Source organism: Neocloeon triangulifer, unplaced genomic scaffold (assembly GCF_031216515.1).
Source record: "Neocloeon triangulifer isolate White Clay Creek 2 clone unplaced genomic scaffold, ASM3121651v1 ptg000002l, whole genome shotgun sequence".
Taxonomy (NCBI): Eukaryota; Metazoa; Arthropoda; class Insecta; order Ephemeroptera; family Baetidae; genus Neocloeon; species Neocloeon triangulifer.
The window spans coordinates 7773739-7795911 of NW_026775545.1; the positions used below are offsets into that span (position 1 = coordinate 7773739).

The 22173-nt window shown below is 38.5% G+C and overlaps 1 protein-coding gene across 2 annotated transcripts in view; it reads left to right on the top strand.

Moving 5' to 3' along the window:
• The first annotated feature begins 234 nt into the window (after positions 1–234).
• LOC132205270 (lachesin-like) overlaps positions 235–22173 on the top strand; it is a 173243-nt gene continuing 151304 nt past the window's right edge. For both annotated transcript variants that reach the window (XM_059634224.1, XM_059634225.1), the window contains exon 1: positions 235–563. In XM_059634224.1, coding sequence (XP_059490207.1) covers positions 485–563 — 79 coding nt within the window. In that variant the 5' untranslated portion in view covers positions 235–484. The remainder of the gene's footprint in view (positions 564–22173) is intronic.

Below are 22173 nucleotides of genomic sequence, written 5' to 3' on the forward strand. Positions count from 1 at the left end.
ATTTTCACAAAAATGGACATTTTAAAGGCAACGAAAAACAGTTCACGGTGCGAATCCGCCCCCGCAAATGGTGCAAAGCAAATTAAAAAGCTGGCCGCAGGTGAGTAGGAGTTGTTTGGCTGCTCCTCCGCGCCGCGGGTCCTCGGGTGTTCGGTGGCGGCTGCGCCGGGCGGTGGAGCGGCGGCGGCGGCACCACCCCACCCCTCGCTGCCCCACTCAGTTGGCTCTGTGCACTCGTCGGCGACGCTACATTGCGTCTCTGTCGAAGCCAGGTTGGCCACCCACACCGGACCCAAAGGACTTAACTCCTTCCGCTTCGTCTCGAGTAAATCAGTGAAGAGAGAGATAATTGTTTTGAAGAGTGGAGATTCATTGCAAAACATGTGGCGAGTGCGCTGCCGATTGCAGCTACCAGTGGATTGTTGAGCTCTTCTTACATTGTGGTCGGTAATTTTTTGCTCGTGTGACCCCGGCACAGTCAGCGATGACCTCGTTCACCGGAAGGCCCTCGGTGGCCACCGCGTCGCTCCTTGTTGTCGTCTTGTTCGCCATCCTCGACTCAGGTATGTGAATTTTTTCTGCTAAAGATGAGAAGAAATTTCTTCTAATGGATACGGAAATTTAATTTGATTGCTTTGTGAATCACATTTGTCAATTAGCCGTGGCGGGCCCGCTATTTCCGTTTGCAATCAGCGTTTAGTGGGAGGTACGAGAGTGACGGAGAAAATTCAATTTTCGCTGTCTTCACCTGCCTAGTCTGCACTGTCTTGAAAGAGCGCACCGACGATGTGGTGACAGCTTAGCGTTTTTTCCTCAAGCATGATGCCGTAACGATTTCGTTTCAGTTCATTTAACTTTTAATGAGTTGGAAGAAGGAAAAAGAAACTGAATGAAATCAGGGATCAGTTAAATAATTTTTTTTATGCAGATCTTTGAAAGTTAGAGACCACTTTTTGTTACTGGAATGAGTTGAAAAGCGAGTGCTGATTTTTCTTGCAATTTTTGACGGTTTTGAGATAGCATTATTTCAGTATTGGTGATGGCTGTAATTCAACTTGCACTTCATTCCCAAATATATAATTATATTTAAATTTTAATTTCACTTTCAAAGTTCAGATATGTGTCCAATGAGATATAATTAAGAGTCATATGAAATAAAAACGCCATGAGTGTGGAAATCTGATTTTGGTTATTTGCACTTAATTAATAAATAAGATTTTTTAGTTTGAAGAGTGAATACTGGTTTTTATATCTAAATGGCATATTATTTGAATTTAGACATCTTTTATTAAAATCAACTAACTCACATTATGCTGCAGTAAAAATAGCTTTTGTAGCTTATTTTGATTTTTTTTTTTAATAATTTAATATTGAAAGTAAATATTGGGACACCTTCTAAAAAAACTTCTAGTTTAAGTATTTTCTTGTGCGAACAAATTTCAATTTTTCTTAAACTTGTCATTCTTTTATAACTGACAAATTTTCGCAGCAAATTAACTCACCCATGTGGAGAAAAAACACGTTCGGAAACAGAAGTAAATTCACATTAAAACGCGATTAATCTGCTCGGCTTAAAGGAATATAATTCGTCTCCACGGTTGCAAGACAACAATAAATCACTTGGCTCGCAACCCCCGCCACCCTAACTAAGCCGGTGGGCTCCTTTACAATTCCAATACACACTGACTCTCTCTTAAGCCATCATGTAACTGTCGCCGAAAAATATCATTCAAATAAATCAAAAGGCGTCTGGTGAGAAAGAGATTGCTGATTTTTTCTAACTGCATGATGGTGTGACTGAAGGGGTTAAATCTACATTAAACGCGTCAGAGTCGAGTGCATGCAAACTGAACTAGCAGGTGATTGCGATCTCTTGCGGTGCAGCCGCGTTTGCGCTGACTCGCTGTCGGTGCGTCTATTGCTTCCGTTACTGTGCAATAACTTATGGCTCTTGAGGGTGCACGACATAGTTGAAGAAGAAGTGGCGAGAAAGACATTTCTTTGCTGCAGTTGAAAGCAGTGTGCCTGGCTGTGAATTTATTATTTACAGAGGACTTCACTGCTAACTATGGAAATTATCGGAAAGTCGTGCGTCTGATAGTTAGGAAAATCAAATTGAAGAACATTAAATTTCAAAAAAATTTATTTGTCGTCTCTAATTGAAAATAAAAAAAAATTAGTTAAGTTCAATAAATCTTATAAGACATTATCCGAGAAAACTTTTAATGTTGAGATTTCTCAATCGCACCAAAGAGCGTTAGTTTTACCAATCTTATTTTACATCCATGCCAGACGTGTAGGTAGGTGAAAGAAAAACTAAAATAATGGAAAAGTTTCAATGGCATGCTCACCTGCTACTGAGACTTTCTAAAGTTGAGCATCTGAAAGCTACGCAAACAGAAAGAACGAAAGTTGCAACATGCTTTGATCGCCGCTATTGAATTTAAAACGCGCTGCCAGAATTTCTTGCAAGATTAACCAATAAAAATTAATCTTTCACCACAAGCTACACTTTTAGCCATCTGCATTTTGCGCTTGACACATTGAAATACTCTGTACAACAGATTTTATTGAAATGAAATGTTTTTTTTTAATGAGTATAGTTTTCTATGAAGGTTTGCAATTTCAATAGCATGTCATTTTCAAAAGGTAAATATCACAAATTCAGTATATTTTTTAATAGTAAATTAATAAAATAAAAAATTAACCGTTTCTTGATTATTTTGTATTGGAGAAAAATTATTTGAGAATTTTATTATCAAATTTAAACATTTATCTATTTAATTGGCAGTTTTAACGCGAATAGCTTCCAGAGCAAAAAGCTCAAATCTCTAAAGGACGCACGAGTGTAGCAATTTTGTGAACACACTGTGACATTCACATATTAAGTGGAGCTTTTTGATCCTTTTTGTTGGGGCCACTCTCGCCGACCGTCCAATTGCAATTCGCCCTTGCTCCGCTGACAATCGCCATTTGTTTCCAGACTCCTTTTGTTGCATGTTTCGCAGCTCTAATGCCAGCAGGCTCGTCGCAGAGAGCTGTGGCCATTTTTCAAAGTCAATGAGAGCATGTGTTGTTGCCGAGATGCATCATCAATTATCGGCCATTTGCGCTCCAAGAATTCGCTTTTTCGCAAATCCCGCTCGACCGAGCGAGAGTAAAAATTTACAAGGCGGAAGAAATTGAGGACGAAAAAGTGCACGGCTCCTCGTCAAAATTTATTGGCGCCCCTACCATGTTCTCGCTTCCAAAAAACTTTTCCAACGAGCATTCGCGTGGAGAGAGAATTCCACCGTTAGAAAATGGGCGCAGAACTTGACAAATTCGCATGCACGTCAGACACGAAATTGATTTTACACTCCTCAAGGAAAAGTTGGTCTTTGGTATTGCTTTATTCCAGGAAGTCACATATTTCCTTATTTCATGTAACAAGGAAAATAAATTGCGTGAGAGTTGTAAATACAAATTTGCCAATTTTCCTCTGCAGCTTAATTTACCAAGCGGTATTTATTTATATTGCTCTCCATTCCAAAGTCAATCAAAAGTTTTAGGAAATAAGGGAGGGAAATCAAATTGATTGAATTTCTCTTTAATTTCCTCCGATATTTAAACAGTAAAATTAAAACTAGATAGATTTCATTGAAAAATTTAAACTCGTCTTAATCTCAATAGCCTTGTTAAAAAATTTAGGGACAACTGACCCTATTGAAAACTGAAACTTTTAAAAACATATCTTGTGTCCATGCTAGGTTGCCCTTTTCATTTTTACAACAAAGTTTGAAATTTGTCAAGATTAAAATGTTTTCTTTAATGATATAAGTTGCAAGCTTTCATATATTTTTGAGGGAAAATTAAGCATTTATTTCACTGTAATCATTGATAAAGGAACTATAAATCAAAAGCTTGCAGGATAATTTTGATTTTATCACTTAATAATACCACAAACCAACTTTTTTTATAAGTTTAAACAAGTGACGGCTCAAAGGAGAAACAAACTTTTTTTTTAAATAATGCGGTTTAAAAGTTTTTTCCAGAAAAAATCAACATATAAGGCAAGAAATTTACTTCAATTTTAAATTTTTGTGTGTTCCATTTGCTACAATATTGAAAAAAGTAATATACATACATCCACAACTTAATAAATAATTGATATTTTTCCTTGTCCCAGCTCAGTGTGACGAAACCTTTGCTTTTTACTACTCTTACCTGTAATTAGAATCCCATTGAGTATGATTTTAATAAGGGGCGTACCACAAAACTTTTCGCAATGTTGATAAATCATCGCGAGCAGTCCTTTCCTATCCACCAACAGACCTTTTCAGCACAAAGCCAATTAGCATTCGTATGTATGCGTCCTGTCTAATATGCAAATCGAGGGCTCTGCGTAGAGGACGCAGAGGTCGCTGCGGTCTTTTGGTCACCGGAGGGACCGACGCTCGACGAATCGGCAAAAAGGCAGCAGATATATATTATTTCCAGCCGTGTGTGTATTTTTTTTACTTTTTGTGCGTCGTTCGTTAAAGAGTGAACTGAGCTGTGAAAAGCTGCGGCTCTCTCTGTGTGAATTTTCCTTTTCAATTGGCCGCGCCGCCCGAAAACTGCTGCAAACCGCCGATGTGCTGTTGGGCAAAGAATGACACAAGCGCCGTACAAAACTACGGCTGGCGATTCTGTGAATCGCACGCGATTTGCGGTGGCAATCGCTTTTCGCCGGCGAAAAACGTAATAGAATAGAGAGGATTGCACAAATTGCGGCTCGAGCGGGACTGATTCTTTTTTTATGGCGGAAAATTGCCGGTTGTCAAGATGGACAATTTCTTCCACGCGCGTGCAGCTTTATTTACTCGTGGATGCCAATTGTGTTGCGAGCAGAAAGGGAATTCCAATAATCATCGCTTTTTATGAAAATGCCAATAAAACTGGCCTCTCTGTGTGTCGTTTGGGGAACATAGCAGAATTCACCAAGAGGTATAAATATATAAAAAGAGGAATTGAAAAAGCAGGGGATCCAAAGGGTTGTCAGAAACTAATTGATTTATTGCTTATTAGCTTTTTGGCCTAGATTCGATAAACTCATAAATTTTGAGTATAATGAGTTGCAATTTCCTACTAATGAATAACCTTTCCCTTTTTAATTATGCTGAGTGCATTATAAAGTTTTCAACAGACATTATTTTTATTTTCAAACTAATAATTTTTTGATCGTTAAAAAAATTTATACAGAATTATTATATAATTAATATCCCAAAAAAGATTGCTGAAAAAAATGCAACTTTTTCCGCACATTTCTCATCATTCAAGAATCAGATTCAAGCGCTGACCTAAAAAGTCATCAATCCACGCAAAATGATACAACGAAGCGTGTGTGCATATATGTGTTATTCTCCACAAAGTCCATTTCATTTGGATGTGATGCGAAAGTGGGACGAGGAAATGAGCAGCCGAGTGTGGCGGAAATTTCGTTTCTCTCTCTCGCGCGAAGCACTCCTGCATGCCTCCATCCCTTCGTGCAGGAAAATCGCGTATTGGATTTGAATTTTTACGAGCCAGCTCCGCCCAACTGCTTAATTGAGAGCAGGGGCTGCGAAATGAGAAGGCCTATGGAGAAGGAAAACACTCCTTTTCACGCAACTTCTTGTTTGCAAAATGAGACTTCCTTAATGAGGAGTTCCACGGTGGTTGTTTATTTCTTTCCCTTGAGAAAATAATGTGTTTAAAATCGTCCTCTTGCGAAAACAATATTTTATGTTAAAATTTTCATACCGTGATGGGTTTTTGTGTGTGAGAGAACATTAAGCTTTTCAAAACAATTCTGCTGAAACCGGATAAAAAAATCATGAACATTATAAAGAAATTAATAAATACAAAAAATTTGTCATTTTTTTGAGGAAATTATATTCAAAGGGAGCGATCTCTATTTTAAGCCCCTTAACAGATTTATTTTGTCCTTGAGGAAGTCAGACACTTCTTCCCTAAACAACTAAATTGCCAGCCGGATTAAATTCGCGCCTAGAATGCGAAATTCGCGACGAGAGGAGACGCGCCGCTGAAACAATCTCGTCTGCGCTGCGAGAGAATTCTTAACTCGTTTGCATTTTATTCGGCGAAATTCCAATAAAAGACTGGCGATGGGTAACTAATTCAAGGGCCACGCCAGACCAACGAGCGCTGCTAACAAAGTGACAACAGGCGACGTCTTGTTTTTTGGCGAGACCAGAGAAAAAGGTCGCGCCGACATAGTTTGCATATTCTCGGGGCCGCACACACAGCCATAGCACAAGAAACGGTCGGGCTGTTCGTGAGGAGACGGGGAGAAGAAAAAGCGCGAGACAACTCGAAACGCATGTTTATATCACGCCGGTGTTTTTCGTAGAATGAGAGAGAGAAAGAAAAAGAACCAAGGCAGAGAGTGAAAGAAAGTAAAAGAGAGCCGGGGGCGAGCTCACGTGACGTCACCTGGCGGCTGCAGCATCAAGATTGATGTTGACAGGTGTAAGGCTCTCTCTCTCTCTCTCACGCACTCTCGGAGAGCGGCCAGCGAGAGCCAAGATTGTGATCGCGAACACACACATTATCGGAACAAGAAGCCGGCTTGTTGAATCACACACACTAGCCTATAATGTATGCTTTTACATGTGCTCACAAAAGTTGTCCCCACGACACTTTGCCAATTCACGTCCTCGACTTGCGAGTGTGCTATTTATTTGTGCTCATGAGAGAAAACTTCAGCCCCACTTCTGCATGTGATAATTTGGAATGCTCTTGCGCATTCTATATTTAGTTGACGTGTTTGTCAAGCGTGGCGAATGTAATTTTAGTTATTCGCGTGGAAGCGTCGCTGCCAAAATAACATCAACTTTGACTATTTGAGCCGTAACGTTGCTTGAATAAATTTATTTATATCGGCACACTATGTGTGTTGCCCGCTATATTTTATGAAGTATACTTTTTTATTTAATTAATGTGGGGAATAGGTAGTTGAAAAATTACCAAACTTAAAATTTAGGATATGTGTGTGTTTAAATAATCATGAACACTGGTGATTACCCAGCTATACGTAAAAATTACTCTTTTTTGCATCAATTTTATTAATTTTAAAAAAAACCGAATACAAAATGATCTTTAATATGCTCTTAACTGTTTTGGCCCAAACAAAAACTAATCACTGATTTCCCTATCAATGAAACAATCAGACCAGAATAATTTTTGTTGCGAAAAATTGAAGATATGAAATATTATGTACCCCAGAGAGAATTTCAAAGTTTTCACTGAAATTTAAAAAATTTCTTGTAATGTGCTTGAGTTAATTAGCAGTCCCACAATGGTTGTTTTAATTTTCTCAAACTCAAAAGTAGATATTTTTAATTTGCTCTGAATTTTTTTTTGGAGTTATCGTAATCAGCACGCAACTTTATCAATCTTGGCTGGAAGATTTTTAGCGAATACCGAGAAATTTTTTTCTTCTAACAATAAGAAAAGTTACTATTTAGCACCAACTGATCAACAGTGCCGATAGGTAGTATAAATTATGCATATTCACGTGGAGCGTGTGCCGCAGTGGCCATTAATCTAATTAAATGTCGCAGCAGAACCAAATACTTGCGCTGCTAAAACCCGCGTGCACAAATCGGCCGTCTATAGAGTGATCGATCGACTTTGCATTCAATTAGTGCGACCCAAGCCGATTGCCTTTTCTCTTTCGCACTAACAAGGCCGAATGAATTAGCAAATTAAAAATGAGTAAAAAACTTTCAGATAAAAGTTTCGCTTTGTCTCTTTTTCATACTGTTAATGGGAACTCGCGGATTGTGCGAAGCGTTCTCGGAGCCAATTAGTAATCCCGTCCCTGACTATGCTTATCTGCTCTCTTGCCAGCGCGACAATATAATTGAAATTGCCGACAGTTTAGCTGAACGCGAATTTATATATATTTGCGCGCAAAGCAGTTTAACCACAAAATCAATATGCTGCCATTACGCCTCCTAGTGCTGAGCATTCGAGCTCCTTTCCGAAGCCCAACCTACAGCACCCTACCTTAAATTACTGTTGTATTAGGGCCACTTTACTGCATGATGAACAGAAGAGCACCATTAGCGCCTCACTGACTGATGCTCGAAGCAGGTCATTACACGCATTTGTTCGTGCTGTTGACGCACTACAGCTTGTCTACTAAATTTGGTATCAAATATTCAATTTTATTGTTCGCTTCTAAGATATTTGATTTTTCTCTCGTGAGATAAAACTACATGAAAATTGTTTTCAATTTTTTTTTATGATAATACCACAAGCATTTGAATAAAATTTTATTAATAACATTAGTGGCATTTAAATATTACCCTGAATTAGTTAAGATTTGCAATTTTTTATTTAAAATAAATTATTTACAAAAAAAAAAAAAAAATAATACATTTATTCTTGAAGTGAATATTAAGTTTTTCTCCTGTATTTCTAACTAAAAAAATTCAGATTTACACTTTCTGCTGCAAGCTACGGATTCATTCAGCCATAAAAATTTACCTGGCACAAATAATCGCATAAAGGGATAATAATTGCGAGCTCATAATCAATGGACACACAGCCTCAAAGCATTACAGTTCGATGAAGCGGCAGAAATGTCCTTATTCGTGGAAAAACTCAAACAAATTGTCACTCACCATGGAGAGCCGCTCTATTTACAGAGAGTAGCTGGGCTGATTTTTATTCCGTCAACGTTTTGCAGGCTGTGGATTTTTTTACAGTGAGAGGAGAGAAATTCACCAAAAACAAGTTGAAGAGAAAAACAAACATTTACGTGGGGGAAAAACACCAGCAAGAAATTGAAAAAAATTGAAGTTTCCTCTTTACTCCTGTAGCTTGTGCATACACACAGAGAATGCATGTGTGCTTTGCAGGAAAAAACCTTTCTAGTGATTAAGGGGCAAGTTGGGAAAATATAAGCAAATTTAAATTGCTAATTAGATTTATTCAAACTTTTTCTACTGTGAGCAAATTTCCCTAGGCGTTCGCGGTGAATATTTCATGATTCGCAGAATTAGCCCCATTATTGTAGACTGTGTTGTTCACATTTTTTCAAACATTTCGGTCGCAAACAAGAAGCTTTAAGCGGGTGAAATATTAATGACCGAAACTTCGTCTGGAACTTTTAACTCTCTCAAATCCCAGGGCTTTTGATCAAATTTGTGGCTGGATTTGGCGGCATGCAAAAAAGAGTCAATTTACTGCCGGGTCTGCCGCTCGAGCAGACGGCAAGAGGGAGTTTCGTTTTGTCGCACATATACATATTTCGAGGCGGTAAGCTCTTTATGAAGTGCTCGGCAACTGTAATTTCGCGAGCAGTGCCGCGGATTAGAGGTGTTTGTGCATTGCCTTTGCATGATGTGCACACGAGTTGACAAAAGTGATTTCAGCAGGTATTATACCCTCTATGGCCATGCATAATGCGCCGGAAAAATGCAAAAGCTTCATACAAAAGGCATCATTCACATGAAAAAAATGTCGAGCTCAAAAATGAAAAGAGATTTCACATGATATAAGCTATGTACAGTATTTCCTGGGATTACTAACAGAAAATCCTCGTTAGGTAATAAATTTTCAATATCTGATTTTGCTTTTTAAATATTTTTATGCAACCTGCACAGCAGGAGTGTTTAACAGTTGCCATAATTTAGATTCCTCAAACTGTGTACGCAACTATTTTACTATCTATTCACTTAATATTATTTTGACGAAACATTCTAAACATTAAATTTCAAAGATTAAGCTAAATTCTTTACGAAATAATTTTTGAAAACATTTATTAATGTGAATCATTTCGCCCTCTTTGTAACTGAGATTGCTGGAGGGATCTCGTTGGCTTGAAAAATCTTCTTGTGTAAATTTTGACGAATGAATTAAAAAGGCTGTAGTCTCGATTGCAATTGTTCTGCGCTCCGCTTCCAGCCAAAGCGGGGCAACCAAGCATAAAAACTGCGTGTACGGGAAAAAAACTCCGGAGGGCTTGGACAAAGGTCAAAAGTTGGTGGCGCTTAATCTCGAGAGCTCACCTGCTGGGCGAGAAATAATTCATCAAGCAGTGGCCCGACTTTATATGTGTGTATATTTGTAATTCAGATGGAGCCGCTGGGCCGCGATTAAATTCTCGCGCGCAGGAATTTCACGTGTGCGGAACGCGTACCAAATTATTATTCGCATGCTGCGTCAAAAAGTTGGTCTGCTTTGAAGTCGGACAAAGACTCGATTTATTTCGCTCGGGGGCGATCGCGCGCACCTCGCAGCACCCCTGGCCAGCTTTTGTGTGCGTTGCGTTGGTTGGTTCGTAGCTTTTGCTTATACATTCAACGCAGGGCATAAATAATAACGGGTCGTTCACGCCGCTGTTTGTAGGTATCCCTACATATATGCCAACTCTCTAATTCTAAACATGTTCAACGCCTGTACGCAATTGCCGCAACGAGTGCACGATCGATAGGACGGAATAACTTTATCGCCCGCACACACTACAATATGCTCAATCGTACTAAAAGTTTAACACTTATTGCTCTATATGAACACTGAAAGGTTTTATGTTTTGGATAAAATAAATTAAAGATCTCCAGTTATTTTGAATTAATTAAATAATATATACACTTGTAATTTCAAAAAGGAAAAATTGATATTACAGTTAATTTTAAACAACTAGAATTCCTTTTCTTTTTCATGTAAAGATTGCACCACAAGTTATTTGGATTTTTCTGTATTTTATTTATTTATATTTAATATAAACTTTTAATAACTTTCATGCATATCATTTATAAACTTTATATTCAATTGAAATTTTAAAAGAACCTTTGGAAATTATCTTCATTACTGAAATGAAACAATAATTAATTACATAATTTGTGGAACTGAAAATGATTATTTATTATTTTTTTAGTCTTGTAACATTCTGGTTGGATTATTTTCAGTTTTTCCTTTATATTCTGTTTGGTAAAAACTATTTTCATCTACAATAAGGAGTAAAATATTGACTTGTTCGAGCGTCAATCAGATACATCTGCAATTTTTTTACTCTCCTTTGGTGGGCCGTTCAAGACTTGTCAGGGCAAAAACAAACGGCGCCTTGTCTTTTGCGGAGCATTTATTTGTTTGCGGAGAAAAGGAGCTGGAAGTGGCTGGTCGGCGGTTATCTGCCTCTGTCCTTCTTACCACTGCGGTGTCATGCAGACGTGACTAACTTGCCTGCTTGTGCGTCTTTGTCTCGCTCGACAAAGGAGCATTCCTCGTTTTTGTGTGCGTGGACGACTGGGATTAGTGCGTGTGTCCTCTCCTGGTACTCTCCTTTGTGCCAAAGTTTCCGCGTCGGGCCAAACACGGCCGCGCCCGCAGAATGATGCGAGACCTGTGCGGAGCTTTGCAGCAAATTAATTAAGTGACCGGCTCTCGCAAATCCCCTAAAAGAGAGATTACGATTCGCGTCTTGAGCAAAAAATCGGCGACAAAGAATGGTTTTTGCGCGCATTAGCCACACCGGTTATCAGTTTCGCATCCTTTGTTTGTTTGTTTGTCTGCTCAGTCGGTTGGATCGCAAGCTGATTGGAGTTCTTGGAACGTGGCCTTTTTTGCCTTCCTCAATCTGCGACCGAACTCGATTCGTCTTTCTATAAGCCATTTATTTGCTCATTGTCAGCTCAAGATAGGGTCATTAAGAAAGAGAAGTTGGAAAAGCAGAAAAAGCAGTTGCTTCAACAATTCCTTTGAATGACAAAATAATAAAAAAAAAAAAAAAAAAAAAAAAAAAAAAATTAGAGAAGAATAGCAGACAAAAATTTAATAAATGCCACTCCAAAATTTGTTTTGTATTGATTATTATTAAAAAAAAATGGGTTAAACTTAATAAACTATTTCTATTTTTTTTTATACATACAATGGAACTTTTTACCGGAAGTCTGAAATCCTCAAAAATTCAACCATATTTTCATTTTTTTTTATGTACTTCAGTTTCTAATAAACTATTTTTACATGCTCTGAGTTTAGCCATTTCATCTTAATTAATTTCAGCATAATTTGAAAATAATCTAAAAAACAAAATGATAAACAAAATTGCCTCAATGCTTCAGAATAACCACGTGCGTGCTAAAAATTTAAATGATGAATAATTGAGTGAAATCGTTAATGTACGCAGGCTATTAGTCACAGAGAGCGCAGATGGTAAATAAAATCACCTCGTCCATATTTTAGTCGCTTCGCACTTCGCACATTTTTATCCGAGAGTACACACATAACCCATTACATGTTATAAAGAGAGCGAGTTTTGGGCTTTTCAGAGAGGATGCTGTCGAGCGCAATTTTACGAAAATAAACACGACCGCCGACGCAGAAAATAGGGAGAGCGTTGGGGTTGGATGTCAAAAAATGAACATTATTCCATTAATCAGCGGCTCGTGTAGCTCTCGGGTTGAGCGAAACACATCGATGTTGGCCAATAATTATCGCACAAGCTCTAAACAAACATCCATTAAAGCCTGTACGGTTGGTTTTGGGCTTTTGCCTTCATTAACGGACGCGCGGCGGCTCGGTTGTCGTATGGGTGCTTCAAAATAATTATTATTGGACACAAAATGGTTTCAATGAACGGCGAACCACTGATATATTCAAAGCATTAATTAAGTATTTAAAAAAAAAAGAATAATGGGTGCAAGGATTGCGTTGCAAATTTTATTTAACATCAGTTAAACGTGTGCCAATAATTAATTTAACTAACAAAAGGAAAGTTTGTAAAGTTTCACATTCAAATCGAGTTATACTTCAAAATAAAAATTATAACTCTGTTAATTGTTGACTTCAAAAGTTAATTAATTAATTATAATTTGATGATATTAAACTGTTTTCATTATGTCAGTGGTTAATATTTAACAACCTCGTATCCCACATTTTACAATACACTTAAATAAATTGTGAAATAATTAAGTGTTTCCATATAAATTTCTCGCAGTATAGATAGATTAGATTTCCTATAATTTTTGTTTTTAAGAATGAATGAGAAAGAATCAACATATTTTTGTGATTCTTGTAAAATTCCATAAAAAAAGAAATTTACAAAGAATTGCAACTTACGCAGAATCAGAATTAATAAAATATCATAGGCAGCGTTCCAGTTTTGTATACTCCAAGTTTTATTTATCTATTTCAACATTTTATTAAAAATTCAGAGCTTTTTCATGCTCTCACCAAGGCATAATACATAAATACCGTAGGGAACATGTAGAGCACACACTGTGCCAGTTTTATTGTCAGACGTGCAGTCCGCCCCTAAAGTGGCGAGAAAGAGCATCTTCGGCCACCAGAGAAATGACCAAGAGTGTGCAGAACGGCGCTTTTATCGTACACGCCGATTTTAAGAACGATAATCCTAAAACAGAATTACGCCGTAAATGAAAGCGAGGAGAATGACCGAAGTTGTGAGGAGAAAAAAAAAATAAAAAAGGCCACACATCTCGCCTCCGCCACTCATATTATTATTTGTTACAAGCGCGTAAAGTGTGTTTGAGCGTCAATAGAGTAAACAATAAAGATAATGGGGTGTATTGAACACACTTACGCGATGCACAGTTAAATGCTCCATAATAATAGAGGCGCATGCACTCTCCGTATATTATTATCGCACACGTCGGTCGGCCGCTGCTCTCCAGTTTTACGATTCAACGGCCGTATTGGCTGGAGCACTCAGGCCCTGGCAAAAAGTGATGGAAGCTCACACCAGGCCCTGCTCTCTCTCTGCTTTGCAAATTACAGCGAACGTGTGTAAATACCCATTGCGGTGAACCTGCTGCGATTATTATTATTACAGCAGAAACGCGCGTTTTTTTTTTAACCAGCAGGAAAAAGCTTTTACTCCGCCTCTTTTCAGCGCGGATCAGTCGCAAGCCTGTCACGCGCGTGCCGATTTTGATGGGGGAATTGTGGCAAATTGGAGAGCCGATGAAAAGCTTCTCTCCGTGGCCCAAAACACGACGAGAGCGTCGTTCAAAATAACGGCCGAATGGAGCAGATTGCCGATATGTTCTTATCGGAAGCAAAAATGGTTTTTAAAAACGGTGGCGTCATTTTGAAGTTAGAAAAGTTGTTGCCACTGTTCGTTCTTTTTTTAAATATTTATCCTGAATTTGAATGGCCAAGAAAATCGTCAAGAACCACTTTTTATCTATATTAATTTGAATAACATTTTACAAATAAATTAGTAGCAGTTAAAGTCATAATCAGATTTTTAATACAAACTTGTAATCGGAGGGCGGGAGGCCCAATCCAAATACATTTTGGCAAAACTACTGCCCATTCAATTTTTCCTAAATAAATACTATGTACTTTCAACTCAATTTTTTGAATGAACTCAGCAGTGCAGATCTGTGTGTTCGCTTTTTCCTTTTTCCGGGCCGCTTTTCTTCATCAGATTCTCATTTCACGCCGGTGCGAATCCGACAAGAGAGCGCGCGCTCTTATTCCCATTGAAATGAAAAGAGGCCACTAGCACAAAAAGAGAGAGCTCGTCTTCGCGTCTCGCGGACGGGAAACTCCACCGGGAAGGGATTTCCTCATCTTGCACAGAGCGGGCAAATGATGCGTCCCCGGGACAGAGCAAAACTAGCAACTGCGAGAAAAGTCGTCTGGATGATGATTTAGAAATCCTTCGGCAACGCCATTACTTCAAATCGAGAGGGCATTTTACTCTTCCGTCGCGCAATTACGAGGCACGTGCTTTTTATTTCTCAAAAAGGTCCTCGAGCAGTTGCACAGAAAAAGGAGAATGCAGTCGTCGGCATTTCCTCCTGCGAGTTTCATTAAAATGAATTTTCCTGTATGAAAGAGAGCGGCGATGTAATCTGTTTAGCTGAAAGTACTCGTCGTGTTTACAATGTTACTTCTTGCACGCTGATGATGATAAAAGCAGCGAGGCCCACCAAGGACTGCTAACTCCCTCCTCCGTTGGCCCCATCTTCTTTTATTGTCAACAAGATGTTTGAAGAGGATATTGTTTTATGGTGGCTCTCTGTGTGCGCCGAGAGACGGATTACTCTGCGAGCAACTGACATGCAAAATGAACTTTGCCCGCTCAGCACTATGGCAAAACTGATTTCAACGCGCACGAGGAGTGCAGACTTTTGCAGAGAGAATGGTGCATGGTGTGAGAGAGGAAAAGCCAGAAAGTATTCTAGTGTAAAAAAAGTTTTTCCGCCTATTCTTTCCTTGTATGCATACTTTTGCAGAGGAGGAGTTGCCATGCCAACTGCTGGAAAATATTTATCACAGTAAAACTATAGGAAGAATTATGCTTTTAATATTTTTTTACCGAGAGCTTATCAATACCACTATTTCCAATCTCTAATTCAATCTAAATACTTCAACAATTCAAATTAATCAATTTTCAAAAAACTTGAAAGTTTCTAAAAAAAAAAAAATATATATATATATATATATATATATATATATATATATATATATTTGTTATTCACTTTTTTGCATTGATAAAGTGTAGCAGCAAATTATAATCTTAATTGCATCACTTAAAAGCATACTTTTAAAACACAACTATTTAAATTGCTTGAAATAAAATTTTTCCCACTTCTTAAAAAAATCCATCTTTTAAATATATTTGTCCGTTTTCATCAACAATTAATAGATCAATACACGTGTGACAACTTAAAAAGTAATTAACACAAACACAAAATTTTTTGAAAAAAAAAATATTAAATTAGCATGTCTAATTATTTTTAATTTCTTAACGAAAATCACAACTAAAAAGAAAAAAAATGGCCTATAATATTTTGAGCAAAAATAAACACCATTAACTTTTTAGCCCAAAAGAGTGGCAAAAAATAAATAGCAATCCCTGGCTCTCTATCCAATTTCATATACAAATCATTAAGCGCCAACTGGAACCGTCGCTTTCCCCTTTGAAAAGCTCACATCTACAAATATACCACCCAGAAAACCAAGCATATCAAAAGTCAAGCTCCATAAATTTCTAGGCAAAAAAATCGAGAGACACATTCCAAAAGCAAACAAATTAGACGCAAAGTAAGGTAGGCAGCCGCCAACTCGGCTTTGCACAGCCGCAGAAGAAGTCTGATATACACACACGCAATTAGTGGTGCTCGTTAAAAATCGAGCCCTCTTTTTTTCCATCCCTTCGCCCTAAGTGGTTGTTGTGCCGATTTATCCGGCCTCACGATGATGGATTACGGCTGCGAGCGCCTCGACATGATATCGTTCGACCAGTACACGCCGATATTAAAATGGAGAGAAGAGCTCTTCGTCACCTAGCAGCTTTACCTCGGATATTTTCAGATCACGTGCGAGAGGTGACGGAAATAGAGCCGTCTGGATTTTTTCGCCACCTACACTCGGCGCTTATAAATAAAAATGTATGTTTCCCTTCTTGACTTTTAACATCCGAGTGATGCGCATTTTTTATGAAGCTTAATTTGATGAGGGATACGAGAGTGCTTTTAAGTGATTTTTTAAATCACTCAACCTGCTGATTGATTTCTCCAGTGGAATTTCAAGTAACCTGCAGTCCTAGTTTTTTAATTTTGAGTTAAAATTATTAGAAATAATCTGGAAAGTATTGAATTTAAATAAATCAACAAAATACAACAAACAATTCCAAATGTATGAGAAATATGTATAATTATAAAATAATATTTTTTTATAAAAAAATGGGAATTTCCAGGCCACAACATAACTTTTTATGTTTTTCTTTCTTTTTTTATTGCTATTAATTTCATAAAATTTGTAATTTTAATTATACCTTTATCCAGGATATTCAAACTCCTGAGCCAACCTTTGTTTACAATTTAATTTATTTTTAGATTGATATAATTTGTAGGTTAATCCCCCCGTTTGACCTAATTCCAATCCACACGCCCATGCATTCAGGAAACCGTCACACCGCTTCGGCCGGAATTCCAACGCATACCTAAATAATAAGTCATCGAGATCATGATAATGCTCGTAATGTTCTCGCAAACGCGACGTTCGCCGTCACACACACGACTTGGGTATCAAATATAATAAAGGCAAACAGGCAAATGCGTCGTTCGCGCGCGGGCGAAAATTTTCGCCGCTTGCACAAAAAAAGCCATTCACACACTGCGAACCGAAAACCCACAATTAAAGTGTCGTTTTTCAGCTATCAAGCTGCTAGGGGTGGAACCGCCCCTCGCCAGCGATTTCTCGCGCGCCCGTTTCGTGCAGAGGAACGCTAATGATGCGGTCATCTTGATGACGCGGACACGAAACGCTCTCTGTGCTAATCTTTTGATCGGCTTGCCCATTAGCGCCGAGCGTTGTGTGTGTATTTGTGCGAAGGGCGCTTTTGTATCGACCTGCAGAAACGCGCGCACACGCGATCGGCAACTTTGGAGCAAATAAATTCTGCCTCAAAGGAGGAAGAACATTTTGATTGCAAGGCGTGGTCGCTAATGGGCTTGAGAAAATCTTGAACAAAAAATTATGTCAACTGCAAAATCCGCAGCGTTGGTAAATTATTGGAAATTTGCAAAAAGAATTGTCAAAGGAATATTCTTAAAGGTTTCGTTGAATTTAAAGAGAAGAAAAATTTTCATAACTGATGTCAGTGATTTTGCACCCTTCTGCGTCTTGAGTGAGTCAGTAACTGAGATTTTTTTTGTTAAAAATTAATTAATTAAAAAAAAGCTTACAATAGAATTGAAACCTAAATATGATTTTAATTTTCACTCGGAAAAAAACTGAAAACGGGAAAAAGTCAGCTAAAATCATTTTTATTTAAATCGGATGGAATCAATAATTTTATAGATTTCAAAACTTTCTATCCTGCAGATGCTGCAGATTATGTTTGTTTTCGCGCGAGGCGGTTAGCGTGTGTCACTATTTAGCGGCCCATAAACGCTTAAGTGGATGCCTCACTAACTTTCTTTTTTTCTCTGACGAGTTGTGTGACTTCGCCAGCCTTCTCTTTCACAAAGATGACGGCGAGATGAAGCGTCAAATGCTGTTTCTCGCGCCTCTAAAGTGGCGTGATTGATGCGCCCCAGTGTCTTGGTCGTGGCTATTCTCGGTTGGACTGTCTCACTAGTGTGAAAGAGATAGAGCAGAAAAACTGAGCACCATTGTTGTGTTGCTGTTTTACAATGGGGATGATATTTCTTTTGAGCAGCAGGCGGCGCTGGTCTGCTTTATTGTAAACGCCTTTCGCAAATCGATGTTTAACACAGGTCGTAAATCTTTTCCGACTAATGGAATGCATTTATCTTGACTACTTGATTCGTTTCCTTTCACAAAATAACAAATTCTTATCGAAAAGCATATTTCTGTAAGAGGTCTAATAAAAGGGTGTTTTATACAAAAGTTATCTACACAAGTCTTGTGATGGAAATAAATAAATTACTAATAAAAATTTTGTTGCCCACTTTTTCCCATCAATGTTAAAGTAGCAAATTTCTTATGATATTTATAAAAAAAATATTCCTGAAAATTTTAGAAGGGAAATGTTGTGTCATCCTTAATTTTCCTCCCTCCTCTTTCATTAAAATTCTCTTCCTGCGCGTTTTTTTTCCCTCGAGTCTTTCACTTCCGGCAGCAGAGTCTATAGAAATTGGGTCGAGCTAATCAATTTGGTGTTGACGCGTCGTTGCGCGCCTGAAATATTAAAAAGCGGGCCTGCAGGCGGCGCCTCTTGAAATTTGCAATTTGGCCCCCGCTCTGCAGCATCTTGGCAATTTATTTAGCAGAGAAGTCTCGCACGCTCGCCCTGCCAGTTAGGTAAATAAACAAGGACACGACGGTCCTCGTATGTGTTGGAACAGGAAAAGATAGTGGCACAACACGCTGTCACCAGAGTGTGTGGTTCGCAAGTTGATCCATTATTCATACTGACCATGGATTCATGCAGCAGGAGAAAAGAAAGGCCCGGCTGCTGCTCTTTTTATTACTTTTCGCTCGCACACGCCAGCCTGCAGGGTGTTTATTTATTTCGCGTTGGCCTGAGTGTAATTATTATTGTCCGGGGACCTTTATTGGCGAAGATGGGAAGGGAAGTGCCGTGGCTGCTGGACGGCGACGAAAATGACGATTATTAAAAATATAAAAGCTGCAGGGAGATTTACGATAATGCGTCGGCGAAGCGTAAAAGAGCAGGTAGATGGAGTTTTTGGCAGCCCATGTGAACACATAAAAATGCTGAAAGCCAAAAGCCATCAATTTCCTTTACACAAAGTGATGAGATGAAATATCCGCGCCGCGGATCAACCAACTTAAAGTGAATGCTTTTCCTTTCTTGGCAGCTGCGAGAAATTCCCGGTGCGCATTTCATAAAATATACTCGAGGGCCAAACTCTTTGGTGCCGCCGAGACGAAGGCACTACTCGTCTCTTTCTCTCCTTTCGTCTAATCTCGAAAATTGAGCTTCAAAGCGCACGCCGATATTATGTCTTTCGTACACCACATATCGCCCTTCCGTCGTCTGGCGGCTGCACCACTGTATGTCGGTGTTCCAGTTTGGCGGGAGCACGAGATGCTCGTAAAATTCGAGATCAACTCGATCTGTTTGCCAACGCGGAAAGGGGTCGCAGGTTAAAGAGCTGCTAAAAATATAAAACGCGGATAAAAAAAAAAACGTAAAGAAAGTTTGAAAGAAAAACACAAAACTTATTCAAGTGGCAGACCAGCAAATTGTTGACTTTAGACAGGGTTAAAGCCCCAATGTGTTTTTATGTAATTCAAAAGAGCAAATTAACGTAACAGTTTTTATAAAAAACACCGCATAATTTATATAAGATTAAACTTAAAAAAAAAATTGTTAAGTTAATGGTATTTAATAAAAGAATTAATTCATTCATTATGTTAGAAAGAGATTTTCTAAAGAAATAACAGAGTTTAATTCATAACCTTTTTATTTTTTATGACCGATCCAAATATTCCTGCCACTCAACTAGAGGACAATTTTGAAATGAATAATTAAGAATCAACATTTAGACCTGCTATTTTTAATTACCGTGATATTCTTCATTTTTTTATAAGAAATATTTTGAATTATATACTCTGTGCTCAAAAGTACACTAAATATTCAGATATGATTCAAAATGTCAGCGAGTTGAAAATTGATAAAAATTTTCTCGTGTTTTTAAGTGCCAGAGCACAGAATTACTTGTATTGTCGAGTAAATTGCAGATAAAACAATACAAAAAAAAATTTATATTTGTTTTTTTTTTTTAACATATTTTCTTCGATCTTCTTCCTCGTCTTCTCTTTAAGTGAATATATTTCTGAACGTTCAGAAGGAATCCACAGAATATTTTTCTCGTTTGACAAGCAAGCTGGCGTAACTTCTTGTGACAAACCGTCGTCCCTCTTCTTCCAGCTCGCAGAAATCTCACAAAGGCTCTAACCGTCAGTCGGGAAGACGTTTCTCCGCGGCGGGCGGGACAGTAGATCCGTCTATTTAACCAAAGCCCACAGCATTGCGGCTGTTTGCCCACTTTGATTGATAAACCGTGCGATGCCGAGTGGCAAATATTGAAGTACATGTGTGCACGTGAAGTGCCTTTATCATAATAATAACACAATGTATATGCATCCGAGCACGCGCGGTCTGGAGTGCGGCCGGCAGTTGTGTGGATCTCTCCGCCGGCTGTGCACACATAATATTTGCGTGCATCAGCCCACCTTCATTTGCATGATTGAGTAAACAAGCAGTTTTGCATAATATGCCGGCCGCGGTCAGATATTGATTGGGAAAATAATAATAGTAATAGAAGACGGGACCAAACTTACGGAACCAAATGCATGCATGTTCTGCCTGCGCCTGCCTCGAGATCTCTCTCATGAATAATAAAATTACACTTGTGAGGCTTTCTTTTCCATCCGGGCATTAAAAGACCGCCTCTGCTTTTGATATTCAAATGACCTTGGGACTTTTGGGCAAAGAATTGACGGGTTGCAATTGAGCGCCCATTAATAATGCCTCGAAGCGCGGTGGAATATATGAACGGGGTGGTTTGCGGGTAAATTATGTTTGTGTTTTATCGGGAGAAACGACTTGAAGGCGATAACAGCAGAGTTTTATGCTAATATTCAGGCAGCGGCCGTTTATTTATTTATGTCTCAATCTCTCGCAAGGTGCCCGGGATAACATTTTCCTTATTGTCAGCTTTCAGTTGGGCTTTGAGAGACCATCAATTATTCCCCCTGATTAAAATACAGCTTGAATTTCATTAACCTTTCTCCACCAGGTCATTCCGGAAACTTCCATTTGCTAACTTCAAACTGCACTCTAAAATAAAATCGAGATTATGAAGTTTATTTTGAATGTGAAATCTGTACATATTTTAATATAGAATTATTCATTCAAGTAATTTTCTACTGGACTCATTGATAATGTTAAATAAATTAAATTTATGTGAAGTATAAAGGATTACATAATCATCCAAAGAAATGATAATTATTTAAATGTAGAAAAATTTGTATTTTTTCCAACGTAAAATTAATGTCTTTCTTATAAAATATTCCATGATCACTTCCTTTTCAATGCAACAGCCCTTTCAAAATAATCCTCACAGTTAAAACTCGTATCATAGTCAAGACTATGGTAATCTGATTTGAGAATTTCGCAACAGAAGCCCCATAATGGACGGTAATACCGGCAAGTCTGTTCCATATCTTGCACATTAAGAGTGAAAAGTTTGATTTCTCTTTGCAATAAAAGTGGAAACTCTGGTGAACAAACCAGCCACTCTATTCTGTAGCGCTAGCGGTGGTGCTGCCGCAAAAAGAGCTCTTGTCGTTTCCGGAGACGCTGCAAACGAATGGCCTCTTCGCAATTTGTACTTTTTCAAGCCGCGCACTCGATTGCCAGGCATTAGCATAAAAAATGCACTCCATCGGAAATGCATTCCGCCCCATATGTGCTCCGCGCCAGCCGGGCCGACATTAATAAAACTCCACTTTCTCATGATGCCCCTCCCATCTGAGTAACTGCATTATGCCAAATCTATCACCGCGAGGCGTAACTTCTCTCTGCGCCGAGGCCAGAATCACTTAATGTTCCTTTACTTATACTCTCCGCCGCCCACGAAGCAAATAACCAAGATTCCCCTCGAGGCGCCGGAAATATCGCGGATCTCTCTCCAGCCCCGAGACTGCATGCGATATTCTCCTCCA